General features: G+C 44.0%; 1 protein-coding gene across 1 annotated transcript in view; it reads right to left on the bottom strand.

Moving 5' to 3' along the window:
* GPN1 (GPN-loop GTPase 1) overlaps window positions 1–17,926 on the bottom strand; it is a 115,916-nt gene that overhangs the window by 60,957 nt on the left and 37,033 nt on the right. The window contains exon 9 of the mRNA XM_078650126.1: window positions 9,286–9,432. Coding sequence (XP_078506252.1) covers window positions 9,286–9,432 — 147 coding nt within the window. The remainder of the gene's footprint in view (window positions 1–9,285; window positions 9,433–17,926) is intronic.

The following is a 17,926-nucleotide window of genomic DNA, read 5'->3' as shown; positions in this document are numbered from 1 at the left end:
TACCCGTGTCTGCGTCGATGAATTGCCTCGACTGCTCTTCAAGCGGGGGCTGTCGATGCCGTGTGACAAGTTCCGCAGTTGTAGGTTTCGGCCCCGTGGACACCCTCTTGGGACGCCTCGACGGCCGGTTTAGGGGTGAAGGCTTTAGGTACCACTTTCGGCGGCAGTGTGAACTGGATGTGCGCCGACGATTTTTGAGGTTTAGTGGTAGGCTTCGGTGTTGGAGTGTCTGTCGGTCCGACAGTAGAAGCCTTCTCTTTAATGCGTTTCAGCGATTCTGACACCTGCTTGGAGAAGGAGGCAGACGGCTGTGTCGACTCGACGGGTTCCTTCGAGGCACCACCAGGTGTGGGCTCGAGGGTCGTACCGCTTTTAGCCGTATCTTGTGTACCGCCTTTAGCCTTATCTGGTCGACGCGTAGGATCTAGAACCTTCTGAGCTCCGAGTCCTTTTGCTGTGTCGACGGCCTTCGGCGCCGACTTTTTCGGGTCGACGTCCTTGACCAATTTTTTCGGTGTCGCAGTCTTCGGCTCGATACCCTTCAGCGACCTCACCGAGTCGATAACACTCTTCTGCTTCGTCGGCGCCGATAGCTCGGAGGACTTCGGGCCGACCAAAGCAATACGCACTTTTGGTTTCGGTTTTGCCTCCAGTGCTTTCGGTTGTGTAGACACTGATGCTTTCTCTTTCGGTTTCGATCGGGCAACCAGTGGCTCGCTAGAAATGTCCGTAGCCGGGCCCTGAGGCGAGGCCATAGAACTAAGTGTACGATCTTGGGTAAGGCCATGTGGCGATCCCTCGACCTGAGCCTTATTGAGTGTCTTGTTCTCTGACCCCGTACCAACGATCGGGTCTAGCTCTTCGCCCGAGCTATCTTCTACGGCCCCAAAGGCCACATCGTCGTCTCCTACCTCGTCGACGACTTCATCAATATCGAGCATCTCGACATCTGCGTCGTAGTTGGAGTCTATCTCCGATACAGGATCAAACTCTCGAACTTCCTGCTCGACTCCCTCATCCTCTTCGGTATCGAAAATGTTCACCGGGTCAGGTGCCGTCTTCTGGGCCTCCTTGCGCGCTGCGCGTCGAAGTTGAATCGTCTTCTTGGAGCGGAAACGAGAACAAGCCATACAGCTGGCTTCATCGTGATCCGGAGACAGGCACTTGTTGCACACCGGGTGGACGTCGATATGAGGATATTTTGAGTTGCAAACGGGACACCTCTTGAACGGGCTCCGTTCCATGATGGTTCGTCGATGAGGCCTCTGGCGTCGACCGGGCCTTCAGTGCCGAAAAGCCACGCGGCTCCTCTGGAGGTACGGCTCGGAACCCGACCTGGAACAAGAACTGGGCACCGATCGCAAGACAATACCGATGATAACTAAAGGCCTTTAGGCCAAAAAGAAAGTTTTCTATCGATTCCGAACTTGTTAACCAATATGCATCTGAACCCAATGGCGGAAAAAAACAATCTGAGGATGGAGTCGATGCCCATGCGCACTGTAGTCCAGGGGAGGAGCCACCTATCTTGTGATACTTCGAAGACTCTTCCAGGACAACAATGTGCAATCATCCGGACCCAACATTAGGCGGCGATCTATGCACAAGATATGAATTCAGCAGCCCACATGCCTCGAACTTACAGATGTATTGTGTACATGAAGGATATCTTCTCTTCAAGGATGATCAGAGCTACCTCTGGGAGAATATCCTGCCACCTGCTAATTAGATGTTTCTATCATAATTAAGATAAACTGACTTGTCATTTTTGAGTGAAAGTCCTGGTCAGTTGAAAAGACAATTGTCTTTGATCTTTTCCAATGCTGCCTGCTATTTTGCATTAAACATTAACTGTACTTTAGGTTTCCTGAAATGTTGGGTTTTATTTTTAATAATGGTTTATGACATTGAAAATAAGTAACTTCCTGTAACTGCAATTATCCAGTACTGGTCTTTCATAGATTCACATGCTTGAATAACTCCCCTTCGTCGAAGTGGGAGTCCCACTGTACCATAGTCAAGCAGTATGTAAAACCATAATAGGCTATATTGGCACTAGGCCTTCAGTTTAATAGCCTAACTATGACATTTTAAAACAAGCATTTGCAATGCATAAGGTCTCGCATTAGGAAAGTTTGAGCTATTGGTATTTTAAATGACACATTTTTTATATATGTGTTGGTTTTGAAAATAGCAAAAATAATAGCTTTGTCATTTACAATGCCAATAGTTATAACTTGTGACACCTATAGCATTTGTAATGCAATATGTGTTGTATTCACGTGACTTAGATGTATTGATATTACAAATAACAATGGCTTCGAATTTTTTTAATAATTAATACTTAAATAAAAGTTATTGTAATTTATAATGGCAATAGCTTAAACTTTTGTAAATAACTTTTGTGAAGAATATGTTCAGTGTATTTTATTGTGACGAAAATCCAAGAACAGAAGTGAAATACTAACCTCTTTTTGTGACATTTGTAATAAAGCTTGAAACATTGAGAGATCATATTTGACCCAGTTGTTGGTAAATGGTTGCACAGATTGATGCTGTGGTGGGGCTGAGAGATGTTGTGGTGGCGACTAGTGATGCTGTGGCATTCAATGATCCTGTGGTAGCGCATAGTGATGTTGTTGTGCCCCTTAGTGATGCTGTGGTGATGCAATAGATAGAGTGAGTGGGATAGATAGATAGAGTGAGGGCGATAGATAGATAGAGGGAGGGCGATAGATAGAGGGCGATAGAGAGATTGAGTGAGCGAGATAGATAGATAGATAGATAGATAGGAGTGAGGGCGATAGATAGCTAGACAGATAGATAGAGTGCTGGCGATAGATAGATAGAGTGAGGGCGATAGATAGATAGAGTGAGGGCGATAGATAGATAGCGTGAGGGCGATAAATAGATAGGTAGAGTGAGGGCGATTGATAGAGTGAGGGCGATAGATAAATTGATAGATAGATAGAGTGAGGGCGATAGATAGAGTGAGGGCGATAGAGTGAGGGCGATAGATAGAGTGAGGGCGATAGATAGAGTGAGGGCGATAGATAGAGTGAGGGCGATAGATAGAGTGAGGGCGATAGATAGAGTGAGGGCGATAGAGTGAGGGCGATAGATAGAGTGAGGGCGATAGATAGACAGATAGAGTGAGGGCGATTAGATAGATAGACTGAGGCCGATAGATAGAGTGAGGGCGATAGATAGACAGAGTGAGGGCGATAGATAGACAGAGTGAGGGCGATAGATAGATAGATAGTTGTGTGTGTGGTTGTGGTTGTGTGTGTGGTTGTGGTTGTGTGTGTGGTTGTGGTTATGTGTGCGTGGTTGTGTGTGTGTGGTTGTGTGTGTTATGCTTTGTTTTTCTATGTTTTGTTATGCTATGTTTTGTTGTGTTTGGTATGCTATGTTTTGCTAGGCTATGATATGTTTTGTTTTGTTATGCTATGCTAATTTTTGTTATGTTATGGTATGTTTTGTTATGCTATGCAATGTTTTGTTTTGCTATTCTATGCTTTGTTTTGTTATGCTATGCTATGTTTTTTTGCTATCCTATGCTTTGTTTTGTTATGCTATGCAATGCTTTGTTGTGTTTGTTATGCTATGCTTTGTTATGCTATGCTATGCTGTGTTGTGTTTTGCTATGCTATGCTATGTTTTGTTATGCTATGTTTTGTTATGCTATGTTTTGTTATGCTATGCTATGTTTTGTTATGCTATGCTATGTTTTGTTATGCTATGCTTTGTTATGCTATGCTTTGTTATGCTATGCTATGTTTTGCTATGCTTTGTTTTGCTATGCTATGTTTTGTTGTGTTTGATATGCCATGTTTTGTTATGCCATGTTTTGTTATGCCATGTTTTGTTATGCCATGTTTTGTTATGCCATGTTTTGTTAGGCTATGTTTTGTTTTGCTATCGTATGCTTTGTTTTGTTATGCTATGCTCTGTTTAGTTTTGCTATCCTATGCTATGTTGTGTTTTGTTATGCTATGCTATGTTGTGTTTTGTTATGCTATGCTGTGTTTTGTTATGCTATGCTGTTTTGTTGTGTTTTGTTACGCTATGCTTGGTTATGCTGTGCTTGGTTGTGCTGTGCTTGGTTGTGCTGTGCTTGGTTGTGCTGTGCTTGGTTGTGCTGTGCTTGGTTGTGCTGTGCTTGGTTGTGCTGTGCTTGGTTGTGCTGTGCTTGGTTGTGCTGTGGTTTGCTGTGCTGTGTTTTGCTGTGCTGTGCTGTGTTTTGCTGTGCTTTGCTGTGCTGTGTTTTGCTGTGCTGTGTTTTGCTGTGCTGTGTTTTGCTGTGCTGTGTTTTGCTGTGCTGTGTTTTGCTGTCCTGTGTTTTGCTGTGCTGTGTTTTGCTGTGCTGTGTTTTGCTGTGCTGTGTTTTGCTGTGCTGTGTTTTGCTGTGCTGTGTTGTGTTTTGCTGTGCTGTGCTTTGCTGTGCTGTGCTTTGCTGTGCTGTGCTGTGTTGTGCTTTGCTGTGCTGTGCTTTGCTGTGCTGTGTTTTGCTGTGCTGTGCTGTGTTTTGCTGTGCTGTGTTTTGCTGTGCTGTGTTTTGCTGTGCTGTGCTGTGCTTTGCTGTGCTGTGTTTTGCTGTGCTGTGCTTTGCTGTGCTGTGTTTTGCTGTGCTTTGCTGTGCTGTGTTTTGCTGTGCTGTGCTGTGCTGTGTTTTGCTGTGCTGTGTTGTGATGTGCTGTGCTGTGTTTTGCTGTGCTGTGTTTTGCTGTGCTGTGCTTTGCTGTGCTTTGCTGTGCTGTGCTTTGCCGTGCTGTGTTTTGCCGTGCTGTGTTTTGCTGTGCTGTGCTTTGCTGTGCTGTGTTTTGCTGTGCTGTGCTGTTTTGCTGTGCTGTGTTTTGCTGTGCTGTGCTGTGCTGTGCTGTGTTTTGCTGTGCTGTGCTGTGTTTTGCTGTGCTGTGCTGTGTTGTGCTGTGCTGTGTTTTGCTGTGCTGTGTTTTGCTGTGCTGTGTTTTGATATGCTGTGCTGTGTTTTGCTGTGCTTTGCTGTGCTGTGTTTTGCTGTGTTTTGCTGTGTTGTGTTTTGCTGTGCTGTGCTGTGTTTTGCTGTGCTGTGTTGTGTTGTGCTGTGCTGTGTTTTGCTGTGCTGTGCTGTGTTGTGCTGTGCTGTGTTTTGCTGTGCTGTGCTGTGCTGTGTTTTGCTGTGTTTTGCTGTGCTGTGCTGTCCTGTGCTGTGTTTTGCTGTGCTGTGCTGTGTTGTGCTGTGCTGTGTTGTGCTGTGCTGTGTTGTGCTGTGTTGTGCTGTGTTTAGCTGTGCTGTGCTGTGTTTTGCTGTGCTGTGCTTTGCTGTGTTTTGCAGTGTTTTGCTGTGCTGTGCTTTGCTGTGCTGTGCTGTCCTGTGCTTTGCTGTGTTGTGTTGTGTTTTGCTGTGCTGTGTTGTGCTGTGTTTTGCTGTGCTGTGCTGTGCTGTGCTGTGTTTTGCTGTGCTGTGCTGTGTTGTGCTGTGCTGTGCTGTGTTGTGTTTTGCTTTGCTGTGCTGTGTTTTGCTGTGCTGTGTTTTGCTGTGCTGTGCTGTGTTTTGCTGTGCTGTGCTTTGCTGTGCTGTGTGTTGTGTTTTGCTGTGCTGTGCTTTGCTGTGCTGTGTTGTGCTGTGCTGTGTTGCGTTTTGCTGTGCTGTGTTTTGCTGCGCTGTGTTGTGTTTTGCTGTGCTTTGCTGTGCTGTGTTGTGTTGTGCTGTGCTGTGTTGTGCTGTGTTTTGTTGTGCTGTGCTGTGTTGTGTTTTGCTGTGCTGTGCTGTGTTTTGCGGTGCTGGTAAGGGTATGTGAGGGTGTGTGTGAGGGTGTGCGAAGGTGAGGGTGTGAGGGTGAGGGTGTGAGGGTGAGGAGGTGTGTGAGGGTGAGGAGGTGTGTGAGGGGTGAGGGGGTGAGGGGGTGAGGGTGAGTGTCTCCAATGAATGTCACTGCTTCGCCTTCTTTGAAAATGTTCAGTGCTGCAAATAGAGCATGCCGCCCTAATTATCACAGCATGAGGCCCCAAAGTGATCATTATCACAGCATGCAGAGAGCCGCCCCACGCTGCTGGAGCACTCAACTGCACATTAATTATAGTTGAGTGCTCCAGCAGCCTGGGGCCCCTGTTGACATGCTGTGATAAGTGGGTCTCATGCTGTGATAATTGTTGCGGTGCCTGAGGAAGTGGAGACTCCTGCTGGGATAATTGTTCTTGTGGGCCTCAGGAAGTAGAGTTTCATGCTGGGATAATTGGTCTGGCGGGCTTGCAGCGCCTGACGTCCAACAAACGTGCACAAGCTGCTCAACCTTGAAGCGCGTTCACAGACCTGGGTCGGCTCGTACCCAGGTCTGTATCGGGCTCGTTCACAGCTGTTACTCCCTTGACAGGGAGGAAGGTGACTATAGTCTCGCTGGCGGGAGCGCTTCGCGCTCCAACGCCAGCTCGACCTAAAAAAGGTCCAAACTTGAAACTATGACGAATCAGGTGTCAGCACCATCTAGAACAATCCCAAGAGAGGCGTAGTCCCTCGGATTTTCAAGCACAAGAGGGAAAAAAACCCTAGCTCTAAGAGGAGTCTCTCAGGGCAGGAGGGTGGGTCACATGTGAATCTATTAAAGATACCCATACTGGGTAACTGCAATCACTTATTTTCTTATCCAATATTGGATATTTTATAGATCCACATGCTTGAATCAGAATAGCAAGCATTATTGTAGGATATTGCCCTTGTTCCTCGAAATCATAGAGGAAACAGTTGTACTGTTTAACAGATACATACCCTGAAGATCCTGAACTAATGATCTGGGCACTTGTACATTATCCTGCCTAGTTGGAGGATCAGACTAATATCCATAGGGTTCATAATGTCTCCGAGGATAATAATGTTGATCATCATTATAATCGTCATCCTCATCCTGGCATTTAACATGCAGCTCCGAAGGGCTGTGAGCTGGTCCAAAGAGGCCGTCACCATCAGATTCCTCAAGTTTAGTGGCTGGTAGGCAAAGGTGAGACCTTGCTAGGGAAAGTAACCTCAGGACGTATTGTCCTGGATATTTTTGCAATCTTAATCCTTGTTGATGGTGTCATCGTCGGAGGAATGAAAGTATCTTGTCTTGGTGTCGTAGTCGACATAGTCAACGGGACCATTGACGGGGTTATCGTCAACAGTGATGGTGCCTTGGACAGGGATTTGTCAGAAGATTTATGCCTCTTCGACAGGTTGGAGTAGGAGTCATGAGGGCGGTCTCTATCCCTTTTAGAAGATGTAGATGGCACGGATGAGGCTGTCTCGGAGGAGAATTGTTTTTGTTTCTTAAAGTCCTTAGCCTAATGATGAGTCTTCAAAGATTTTCTTGTCTCCTCAGAAGTTCCTTCAAGGGACCTAGCTCCCTTATGAGACCTAGACAATTTGTCACTGTCGTCCTCAGAAAATGTTCTCGGAGTTTTGGCTTTCTAAAGCACAAGAGTAGCCTCCCCTCCTTGTCCCTCAAAGATTTTGAGTAGAAAGTGTGACAGATCTTGCACTCTTCTACCTCATGCTGGGGGTGCAGGCAGTAGAGGCAATCTTTATGTGTGTTATTTCCAAGTACCCTTTTCTTTTTACGGCTCTTGTAGTGACGGAAAAGGCCTTTTCTGTCAGACATTGTAGCAGTAGTATGGTTTAGAGGTTTACTCAGGAAAACTGAGCAGAGTTCAGGAAGACTCTTTTCAAAGCAACATGCAGAGAAAAACTGAGGGACTCAGCCTGTCTTGGGAATGTTCTAGAGGGTGCTAACACCTGATTGGTCCTAGTTTCAAGTTTGCACATTTTTTAAAAAGGACATCAATAGGATATTTAACTGAAGGACTAGTGCCATTATAGCCTACTATGGTTTTACATACTGCTGCAACAATGTGGAATTATTCATGATTGTGAATCTATGAAAAATCCAATACTGGATAACTGGGGTGTTATAACTGTGTCTGAAAGTCAAACTCTCTTCTAAGACTGCTACTCAGTGCTGATGGTGGAATTATTTGGAGTGTTCATTAAAATAACAAAACCGGTGTATCAGTAGACCGCATGTTCGCTTATTGTTAACCATTTCCATGATATTCATTTTATGGACCTTGGAAGGATGAAAAGCTGATTGGACCCACTGTGACAATGCAGTCAAAAACAGAACCAGGAATGGTTGCACTAGTGCACTGGGCCACCATTCCTGGTATCAAAACATCCCATTAAAGTGTGCACAATTAAACATTTTCTTTTTTACTCTTACAAGCCAGATAAGTGAGCAAAAAATATGCGAACCGCACTGGAAGATGCCAGCTCGTTTTCTGCAAGTTCCACAAAAGGTGCTATGGCTGAGAATATTCCTGAATATTCTAGTCCATATCCATAACACATTTGCCATTTGTGAGGTGAGCAATTCATAGCCTCACAATCCTACAATACTTTTTAAAAAAATTACAGGGACAACAATGGAGTCAGAATATTATGAATTAAATAAATAGTTCTCCGCACTGCTGAGCGAGACCCACTACAAATATCCACAATTAGGAGAAGCTTGAAATAAAATATGGGATACTGAAACAAACACGATAAAGTATTTTGAAAAAATGACTAATACTTGGCACAAAATATAGAAATTATGACTTTCAACATAAAACAAATGTAGGAACCCTAGAGGGCACTAGATATTGTCGTTATTTAGCACTTGCATACCAAAGATCTGCTATGTGTATGGCATAGCAGCGCCTTCCATTAGATGCTTGTACACTTGCCATTTGTAGACATTATGGGCATAGGCCCTCAACTTCTAAACTTGATCTATGTGAGTGAGCGCTGAACATGTAGTGGGAAAAACCATTTGATCAGGTGCACTTCATAATTATGTTTGTGAAATAACATATCACAGTCTACAATTCAGTTTACACTTTAAGAGTAGGGGTTCATAGTCAATACTGCTCAAAAGAGTTGTGGCTTATTGAAATAAAAAGTATATCAAATTAAGCTAGGCACAAAATTGGCAGAAATCCAACTACTAGTGTAACAAAGAGTCAGGCATACATTAAATTAGCTTATCGAAAATCATAAAACTGAAACGTTTTAGAATTGTTGTCCCATAAGCAGTGCTTTCATAGTGAGACCTTAATATACAAATATTTTGCATGTTATTCCAGTATAAGATGGGTGTCTGGTCACATGAAGTATGGCATATCCCACATTCCTTAATATGATTAACTTCGAGAGATGCACTCATTCATTATACAAACCGTACCTGCACTTTCACAGAGATCTTGGACAGAAGGCAAAGTGTAAATACCTACCCTGAGCGAACTGTAAAAGTCATCCAGGACCAAGCTCATCGAGCGAGTCAGGTTACTGACGTAACTTGTCTCCTGGTTCAGCGCATCTTGGAAGGTTTCAAAATCGGTCATCCACTCAACGGCAAAACTGTGATCAATGATATCAGTCTGTGGATGACAAAATAAAACATGAGTACAAGCCAACACAAAACAGGTTTTAAAGCCTTGACCCCTTGACGATCTAAGAGTGTACCCCATTTATAAGAATCTCAACGAATAAGGTGATGGGTTGAATGCTTGAATTGATCCCAGCCATTGATATCAATCGGGTCGCATTCCAGCCCATCGTTTGTCGTCCATATTGCCACCATAGACAGAGGGCAGCCTAATGCAAAATAAGTACAGGGACTGCTCAAGGGAACAGTCCATCTCAAACTGCCAGGCAAGGCAACACAAGCAACACCAGACTAGTTTCAGACTCTCTTTTGGCCTGGTCGTTGGTGTTACTTGAATCCTGTCGCACAGTGAGTACGAGACCCAAGTTTAACCATATCCGTCAGACAATAATTGCAAAATTATGTATTCCATTGTATTCCTCTGTTTCCAAGAATAACAATTCTCGTTAAGATGCACACTGTCTACCACACTCAGAGACAAGAAACCTTTACTGTAACACTTTAAATTCCATGGAACACTTCTTTTATCTCACACAACTAAACTAAACTCTGCAGAAGGCCGAACCATTCGAAAGAATTAACGCAACTTTCTACTTGCTTAGGAAGGGGTTTTACTGATTGACTCCATCCTACCTGTCAACTGGTCTGACCACTACTTCATCCTTTTCTACCGCTCCTCCAAAACATGCCTAACTAAGGTGTAAGTCAGAAAATATGGTTTGAAGACACTAAAAATATCAGCCCCAATATGCTTGCCTCAGAAATAGGATCTCAACTCCAACCCTGGACTTTAACGCAATCAGCAACCTTCTGGATTAATCATTACAAGGAAACTGTGGGCATTATAATGGATAAGTTGGCATGCATGAAACTTGAGACAAAAAAAATGTCCTTGCAGTGGTATGTACAGTAAAGAGTAAAGAGAGAAGACACATGGATCACTTGGAAAGAGTAAAGAGAGAAGACACATGGATCACTTGGAAGAGAGAGGAGACAAAATCCCTCAACACAGAATTTGAATAAATTTCACAAGAAAATGAGTTATGACAGGAGTGATTTGAGGGAAAAATCTCTTTTTCCAGATCTCAACTAGACCAAGCAAGAACCCGCCCCAGAACATTCTTTGAAATTATAAAGTTACAAACTAGCTATACAACTAAAGAAGCCATTAACAACTGAGAGGAAAAATGCCATGGGCTATATAACTTATTCGCAGAGGAGATTAAAAAGGTTGAACAATCAATGTCTAATACTTCAACTGACTATCAAACTTCCTCTCCCAACCCAAAGACCAACCCATTCTAGACTGAGTTCAGAGAAATCGATGATTGTTTAATTATCTAGACTATAGCTAGCAAGATACACTTTTGAACACAATCACACTCTCCTTAATTTAAGAAATCACCACACACATCTCCACTTATTGGGCTCAGTTGATCTATTCCGCCGTAATCAAAGGAAAAGTCCAAGAGTGTCTGAAAGTTGGAGAAGTTACTCCATCCTGAACAAAAACAAGAAGTTGACACAGATGAACCGAACAAATTCCAACCAGTAACCAAATTTGTTTGGCAAAAAAATCTTAAATGTTGTGTCTCATCTCTCTCAATATATTAATGATCACCTCCAACTAGACTAGGGATACTCAATATATGGTCTGCCTGACCTTTACAAATGGCCCTCGATGAACAGCAGCTCTGGACTGCTGTTTACTTGACTCAGCACTAACCTTCATAAAAATGTTAACCAAACAGACAGGCATTTAGTTACACTTTACCTGAAGCAAAGGAAACGAAGCATAACAGGTATTTTGCACCCCTTAGCTGCAGGAACACCATGTTTAAAGACATCCATCATGCAACAAGCATGTACGTAATAAGATCAAGTCTCTTCAAAGTTAAAAAAAGAACACGTTACTTACCTTTGGTAACGCTCTTTCTGGTCAAAACACTCAACTTCAGATTCCTCAACCTTTATAATTTCCCCAAGCACCAAACTGGAAGTAGGAGGTTTTTCAACCTAGCCTGTGCACGTCAGTAGGGAGCATTGTGCGGCTCTGTATTGACCGCACTCTGCCCCGGACAGCTGGACCGGCATATAATCGCCACCCAAGAGGCACATTGATGTTAGTTTCTTTCTTGACACTATCCGTGCCATGAGACGCAGAGGTCAAAAATCAATTTTTGCCAGTGCACAAATCTTAAATACAGTCAATTCCACAGAACGGGAAGGTGTTGAGGAACCTGCAGGTAGAGTATCCACCAAAAAGATTTACCAAAGGTAGGTACATTGCTCTTCTAATGGATACTTCAAACTGCTGATGCCTCAACTTTAGAATAGGTGCCAAAGCAGTACTTCCCCCAGTGGTAGGTCTGTTGAATGATTTATTCCCAAAAGTTCCACAGGACAGTTAGACCTGTCAGCCTTAGGGTGATATTCCAACTTTTTTGCTTGCTTGCCTCTAATTTTGACGATTTCGTTTTTAGTGGCCTTGGGACTCTGGGCACTTTACCACTGCTAAGCAGTGCTAAAGGGCTTGTGCTCACTTCCGTAAACATGGTTTGATATATACCCAATTTACATATTTAATTTAGCTATACGTCCCTAGTAATGTGCACTTCATGTGCCGTGGCCTTAAATTAAATACTACTAATTGGTCTGCAGCACTGATTGTGCCACCTATTTAAGTAGCCCTTTACAACCTGTCTCATGCCTGCCACTGCAGAGCCTGTATAAGCAGTTTGCACTGCCTTGTCGACTTGGCATTTAAAACCCCTTGCCAAGTCTTTAACTCCCCTTTTATTAGATACAAATCACCCAATAAGGTAGGATCTTGGTAGTCCCTAGGGCTAGGGAGCTGTGTAATCAAAAGGTAGGACATGTACTTTTAAGTTTTACATGTCCTTCTAGTAAAAAAAAAAAGATTTGGTTTTTCACTACTGTGAGGCTTACTCCTCCCATAGGTTAACATTGGGAATTCCTCGTTACATCTAATAAGCTGTAATTACCAATTGTAAGGGATTAGATCTATCATGATTCATACCTCTGAAATTGTAATGATAAATACTCTTTAATGGTAAAGTAGAATTTTATCATTACAATTTTTAAACCGGCACTTTTAGAAAAATTTAATTTTTCTGCTCTTAGCCCTGTGTGCCTGTCTCCAATACACGTCTGGAGAGGGTGACAGCTGGGCTTTGTGCATTCCCTCTAGACAGCCACACACAATGGGAGCTCAGGTGTGAGGAGTCTCATCGGGGCAGAAGAATATCCTGGAGCTTGGTTGCGTCACTGAAGAGTGGTATGTTTCATTACAGGTAGACCAGGTTGCTAAGGCACAGATTCAGTATGTGCTGACTTATCCAGGCAAAGCAGCCAATGATGCTGGTAGAGATCATCCTAACACACACCCAACAATGTAATATCAGTAGTTCGGTATGCACTGTGTCTCATGGCCCAACAAGGAGAAAAAAACAGCAATGTGGATAAATAGGCCCAAGGAACAATGAACCTTGGCAGCCTCGGGATTGTGGTCTCCCGGTAGAAGATTTGCAGCTTCTAAATGAGAGTGGATACATACTGTGCCTACCGAACTCATGATTAGTACCCTATCAACCTGGTCTACCTGTAAAAAAATAGACCACTCATCAGTGACAACCATTCCCCAGTTTATTCTTCTGTCCTGATGAGACCCTTACATCCCCAAGAAAGGTTGAGACGTCGTCGACATTAATAAGAGTCATACCAGAATTATGTATAATGAACACACTGTGTATTTACCTTTAGTGTTGTATATTCAGACCCTCCAGGATATCGCGATTTCGCGATTTGCCGCGAAATCGGCACTTTTGAAAAAATGCCGCGATTTTTACCAAAGTGCCCGCGAAATCGGCACTTTTGTAAAAATTGCGGTATTTTTACAAAAGCTAATCCATGCCACTATATCCTGGGGGGTCTGATTGGTCTCGAGTCGTTCATTTGATTTCCTCAGGCGCACTGCTTTGTTTGGAGACATTAGATTGTTACTGGAAATGTAGCTTTCTTCAAAATTGCCGTACATACCCACAGATGTCGTGTTTTTTTGTTGTGGTCAAGAAAGTAACACCACTGCCCATATTTTATGTCAATATTTCAGGCTAACAGTTCATTTTATTGATCCTGCAGGAGTGGCATGACCTTTCTTTTTCTTCCGAAGCCCGCCCTGCTCTGACTCCTGAGAACTGCCCCTCGGTGGCCTGATTTCCATGAATGTGGCGGCCTCTCGTCAGCAGAAATAGAAAGTTATATCTATGAAATGAAATCAACTGCTGATAGGAGAGGGGATAATGGACTGGTCCTGTTTTTTGTTTTGTTTTTCCTTGCAGTTCTTTTATAGCGCGAGACTGGCCGAATGACATTAGTTTGCTTTCCAGAAGAACCAGGACGTTACAGATTCGCAGAGCCTCTCTTCATCGCCCGGGCGAGGAGATCCATATTCATTGGCAGTGTTAGGGGGGCCGGCGGGAGCGAGGCTGTCAACCGGATCGCGCTTTAATGTGCAAACTGATAAAGTCAGACTGCTGAACACACCCAGAGGGCCGTTAACAAAGACCCCGTCATATGCCCTGTAGCAGGGATTTTCTTTTACATGTATGGGAATATTAATATCAAGACGCTGTCATTAAAGAACCAGTATTAACTTTTTTTCGTGTAAACTTATTGATAAAAAGGATATCGCGCATTAAAATCATTTTATCATAACACGGATGTAGTGTGTGGAACCCTTTGCACTTAGGGCAGACGCTGCACAAATTTAAAACATGTTTTCTTTAAGTGAATTAATTACCCTGTGGAGTCATGCAGAAGACATGCCTCAGTTACAAAGTTCTTAGCAGTCCAAAGTCCTTCTCCTGGAGCATGACGGCTAGGTTTGGAGATTCTCAAATCAGTCCCCAAGTACTTCAACGAATCCAACACGGTCCTAGATCTCCCGCAAATTCGCACAAATCATTTAATCTCCTTCTGATTAAAACTCAGAATATTTCTGCATTATAATATATTTAATATATTTACTAATACGCCACAGCGCAAAAATGACATTCATAAGATTCACAGTGTTCCCAACCCCATTAATTTGGATTTGTGGAGTGTAGGCTTTGCAAAAGTAAAAGGCTTTTGTATTCATGGGCCCACATATGCAAGTCTTTTCAGTCTACCTGCAAGAGATCTGTGAATAACCACCACCCTTCTTAAAAGCGAGCCAGCCTAGCATGTGCTGCTTTCCTTTATTTCTTTGGATTAACTGCACACTAATCATCCCCCATAGCTATTAGTGATTCATGGACCCTCTGCCCCCAGCCCTCAGCAACCTGACAAGTGGTTTTCAGTGCTCTGCAAAGTCAATACATTGATTGATTGATGGAGAGGCTTTGCTTGGACCTGCCCCAGAGCAGGATTTTCTGTTTTTAGGTTTACAGCTTGTAAATTTCACAGTAAAAATGAGCAAGAAAAATCTGGCATATTTCCATTTGTTGTCAACTGTTTAGTGCTTAATTGAGTTGCAATTTTTTATTCCACAAGCATATGTTGGTTGTTCTGGAGTGATGACATGTACAGTCAGTCCATGCTCTTGGTGTTTTCCTGGCCCAATGTTACAAGATGAAGACTAAAGTCAAGGTAGTAGCACCTACTCTTATCATATTGTCTATTTACCTATCCTCGTACATCTTTCTGACGTTTCTTTAGGGGAGTTGTTGGCTATTGTCTTTTAGGGAAGATAGCTGTGCGTGCCCCCTATACTCCTGGCCACATCACGGCATACAGTTTTGCAGGTGGGGTGCCCACAATGCAAGCTGCACTGTCACTGAATACTTATTTTATTTACATATATTTAAATAGTGTGCACCGGACGAGGCATAAGTAGGGCTGTGAGCCAAAGGGTGTGCATCACGGTGGACTGGGGTGAACTCTGCATTTGACATCTCGCTCGGTCACGCCATCACCTACTTCAGGTCTGGTTCGACAACAAGCAGAGCACGCACTTCAAGAGACCAATGGTGCGGACTGTCCAACGACGTCATGCCCCTGGAATACTTCACCACTTCATTTCCCGACGACCAGCACCAGGATTTGACACGTTGAGAATTCCCAAACCATATCCAGAGATACACTCGAATATCTGTACATGCTTTTCGAGGGAAACAAAGTGTTTACATTGTAATTAAACCAAATATACATAGCTTTATGTTGTTAAATAACTAAAAAAGCTAAGATATCTGTGTTTGTTATAGGAAAAATGGCCAAATAAAATGCTGCAAAATTGCCGCTAAATTTCCATTTTTGTGCCGCTAAATTTGCGAATCCATGCCGCTATATCCTGGGGGGTCTGTATATTGCAATGAAAACTGGCTGTCTTTTGAGGGAAACTGTGCTGCTTTTACATACTCATTCCAAAGTTCACCCTTTTGCGCTCTCATTCTGTTTTTTTTCACTGGGTTGCCTTCTGAAATCCTCATGCTCACTTTATTAGAATTACAAAGATACGTTGATTTTATTTTGTGCGATTCTTAATAAAATTTCAGTTTGGCTGAATCGGATTTGATGATGAAGTGATTTGAGATCTGGGTGCCACAATATTATTCAAGTCTGCAATAAGATTTAGTCCTTGCAGAATACATATCTGCTCTATTTTCATTTGCTGTTCATAGATTCATTCTGCACAGAAGGCAGTGTATTTACATTGTATGAAAATGAGTTCCAGGTGAACACTTGTTCCTAGTTGGCCCATTGCTGGAAGACATCTTACACCACCTTCGGGTGTTTTCCACCATTAGCAATCCATTAGGCAAAGACACAGGAGTTTGTCCGCCCAGGTGTTTAAAGATCCCACCAGGTGGTTCACGACCAGGAAAATGCCAGACGATTCAGACAGTTACAGAGGAGCAAGACTTCCCTGCACAGGGTCCAGGAAGCCATTGCACCCTGGTTGTTGCACTAGCATTTGACAGAGGTGATGTTCATGAGGACCTGAACCAGCCTCCCCTCAGTGGACAGCAAGAAGGCTTTCAACATCAAGCAAATGGTCCATAACTACAACAGGTTGATGTGGAGACGGGACTCTGCCGGAGGCCAGAATCCTCTCCATCTCTCCAGATGACCTTCTCAACCCAGCAGTGATTCATACATCACCACTTTACACTCCGAGAGGTGGGTAGGGAGAGGGACATGCTGTGAGTCAATGGCAGTTGAGCGCCACCACTGCAGTTCTTTTGTAGTCTCCTCGAAAAGCTGGATGGAATCTTATCAGTTCCCTTGGTGCTAGGCCCACTGAGACTTCAGAGCCTGCATATGCCATCTGTCATGGCCCACGAGAAGGATGCAGGTCAAAAGGCCCATAAAACTCAGAGCCACCTCTCACTGAGACCCAGTAAGGAGGCTGAAACATCGGGATAATACCCTGGATGTCCTAAACTCGTTGATCTGGAAGGAAGGCCTGATAGTGTACCACATCCAGGATAGCTCTAATGAAAGGGAGCCACTGAGAAGGAGTCGGGTGTGACTTCTGCACGGTGATGGTGAACCCCAACAAAGTTATGAGGTCCGCTGTCATCTGGAGGTGATCCAGGACTGAGTATGGGGAGGTCGCGTTTAACAGTCAGTCGTCGAGGAAAAGGAAGACTGGTGCACATGACTTCCAAAGATACGATGCGACCACTGCGATGGGCACTGGTGAGGCCAAAAGGGGACAAAGCAAACTGAAAATGCCCATAGCCAACCTTGAGCCGCAGGTAGGGCCTGCAAGACGGAAACATGAAACTACGCGTCCTGCCAGTGCAGCGCTACCATCCAGTCTCCTGAACCCAGGGTAGCTAGGACCTGGGCCAACATGAGCATCTTGAATGTATCCTTCCCGCTGGAACAAGGAAATAACAGGAGTAACTGCCAGTTCCGATTTCCAAGACTGGGACTCTCTCTAAGGATACTTTCGCAAATAAAGCCTGAACTTCCATCAGTAAAACAGACAAGTGTGCATCCAAATGACACATTGATGTAGGTAGAAGAGGCAGTGGGGTGGACAGTACTGACAGGGCGCAGCCCCGTTTAACTATCTGCAGGATCCTCCTGTTGAGGACATTATGGCCTACCACCTGTGGAGAAAATGACGGATTCTGCTTTACAAACAGCGTGCTTGTGTGCAGCTGAAGGTAAATGGTAGCAGTTTGGAGGCTGGTGTTGGGGAAGGGGGCGAGAGGAAGGGAGAGGGGGGATCTGGGAGGTTCGCTGGCCCTGCAGGCATGGACACTTTCTGCCAGAAGCCTTGCCCGCGCAGGACTAGGGTACCTGTTGTTGGGGTGTTGGGCTTGGCACTTTTTGCAAGAGAAATCCCTGGCAATGCCTTGAAAGGGGCAAAACTGTCGGAGCTACTGCCTTGCAGGTTTGGAAAGACTGAGGGTTATGCAGAGCAGCCTTACTTTCTTTAAAGCACTCAAGGGCGAAGTCAGCTTTCTTGC

The sequence above is a fragment of the Lissotriton helveticus genome, chromosome 6 (assembly GCF_964261635.1).
Source record: "Lissotriton helveticus chromosome 6, aLisHel1.1, whole genome shotgun sequence".
Classification (NCBI taxonomy): Eukaryota; Metazoa; Chordata; class Amphibia; order Caudata; family Salamandridae; genus Lissotriton; species Lissotriton helveticus.
Note: the sequence above shows the minus strand (reverse complement) of the source record. Positions and strands in the feature narration are given on the sequence as shown.